The sequence below is a fragment of the Halyomorpha halys genome, unplaced genomic scaffold, assembly GCF_000696795.3.
Source record: "Halyomorpha halys isolate HHAL.00 unplaced genomic scaffold, Hhal_1.1 Scaffold90.1, whole genome shotgun sequence".
In the NCBI taxonomy this organism is placed as follows: domain Eukaryota; kingdom Metazoa; phylum Arthropoda; class Insecta; order Hemiptera; family Pentatomidae; genus Halyomorpha; species Halyomorpha halys.
In genome coordinates this window covers 556,059-557,922 of record NW_027109220.1, presented here as the reverse complement: position 1 = coordinate 557,922, position 1,864 = coordinate 556,059, and the positions used below count along the sequence as shown (strand labels likewise).

At 32.5% G+C, this 1,864-nt stretch overlaps 1 protein-coding gene across 7 annotated transcripts in view; it reads right to left on the bottom strand.

The window, feature by feature from the left end:
• The window catches only part of Fancl (E3 ubiquitin-protein ligase Fancl), a 34,584-nt gene that overhangs the window by 21,534 nt on the left and 11,186 nt on the right, over nt 1–1,864 (bottom strand). For 6 of the 7 annotated variants that reach the window (XM_067047415.1, XM_014414941.3, XM_067047413.1 and 3 more), the window contains one exon: nt 1,257–1,367. The exons of the other annotated variant lie outside the window; for it this stretch is intronic. In XM_067047415.1, the coding sequence (XP_066903516.1) occupies nt 1,257–1,367 (111 nt within the window). The remainder of the gene's footprint in view (nt 1–1,256; nt 1,368–1,864) is intronic. 7 annotated transcript variants of the gene reach the window in all.

Below are 1,864 nucleotides of genomic sequence, written 5' to 3'. Positions count from 1 at the left end.
GTTTAAATTACCTCCCCCACCTATTTCCATTTGAAACTCGTAGGCTCCTGGTCACTTCTCTAATATTTCCCCAGTTTGACTATTGCTGTACAGTATATGGGGGCGTCTCTGGGGATCTCGAGGAGAAATTAAAACGTTTGATTAATTGCTGTGTAGGATACATCTTCGGGATCCCAAGGAACGCCTCTGTTTCCCGTTTTTATGCAGAGTTGAAGTGGCTTTATCCTTTCTACCGTCATAAGTATATCCTGGCTTCCTTCACCTTCCAAGTCATCCAAACCCACCTTCCATCATACATCTCCGAGCTCCTTCAATTCAAATACTCTATACGTTCCCGTAATACCCGTTCACGGTCTTCAGATTTATACACAAGGGCCCACCGAATCGATAGATCGTTCATTATCCGAGCCACATCCTTATGGAACTCCATCCCTTCCAACATCCGTCGCTCCAATACCCTCCCTACCTTTAAATCCCGCCTGTTCAATCATTTCCTATCCATTCAGTCCCCAAAATTGTAAATTAATATAATTGTAAATATGTATGTAAACTATTACATCATTCTTAATTATTTTTACATCGTTTTCTTTTCTCTTTTTTATTTATTAATTTTTTTATTTATTGATCAACTGATAAAAGTGAGAAAGTAACCTATAATTATTTTTTTAATAATGACTGTTTATATTTCTTTGTACTTTTTTGTTTAAGTATTTCTGAGGCTCCTTGGCCCTCATCTATTGATTTCTCTGTATTATTCTAAAGGGACTCGTCCCAAAATAAGTAAAGTATTATTATTATTATTATACCAGTTGAGAGCCAATGCCCCCATAATATAAAGTGTAACAACAGTCTCATGGAGACAGGAAAGAGAAGAAGAGATTAAAGTTTTCTAGAGTGGGAAAAAACACTCAACATTTATGTTTAGTTTTATATTTACTCCATGTGTATATCAGAGATCGGTGATTATAGGATAACATAGGATTACTATATATTATATCGTAAATTATTAATTATACTATAAAAATAAATAATATTAAAAAAATAAATAAATGTTTGCTGTCTTAAAATGCAGAATTACAAAAAAAGTAAAGGGCTTTAATATGTTCATGTGTTGGCTACCTGTACAAAACCAAACTGTTTTAAGGGAATAGGGATGCTACAAAAACAAATCTGCAGCTTGCAACACCAGTAACATTTGGCCATTGCAGCCAATCATTATCCATAATAGTAATAATGAAAATATCACCATATCTTACATTGTCGATGTGTGACTGAAGACAAGACTTTATATAAGGACTACATTCAAAACTGGCATCTGTCATCAAAGGGTAAGCAGGCACAAATATTTTAATCTTAAATTGGTTAACCTGTAACATTCATGAATAAAATAAAATTAACAATGAAATAAGTATGCTAGAGTTATCTTTAACCATAGATATAATCAAGAGTAGATTGAGGGTAGCAATCAAGAAAGAAAATACACAATAAACGTAAAATTATTTTGTATACATGCCAATGTTTCAGCATACGTTTTAGGTGCGAAGCAAAACAAAACACAACTATGAAATTATTAAAGTAATAAATAATATATACATATTTCGCAAAAAAAAAAAATTATTTTCTGTGTCAAAATTTGGAGAGAGTGAACAATCTTCATAAATTCTCCAATTTTTCGTGTGGCTTCCTAAGATCATAAAGAATAGTATATAACATAACATCTCAACCTCTATCTCAAATCACATTAATCGCTTAAAGGATAGTACTTTATTAATTTGAATTATTAAATTGGATATTAAGCATTACGATTTGCGAGTCTATCATGAAAGTGGAAGCGTATCAATGGCAACTACATCTCTTTCTTCAC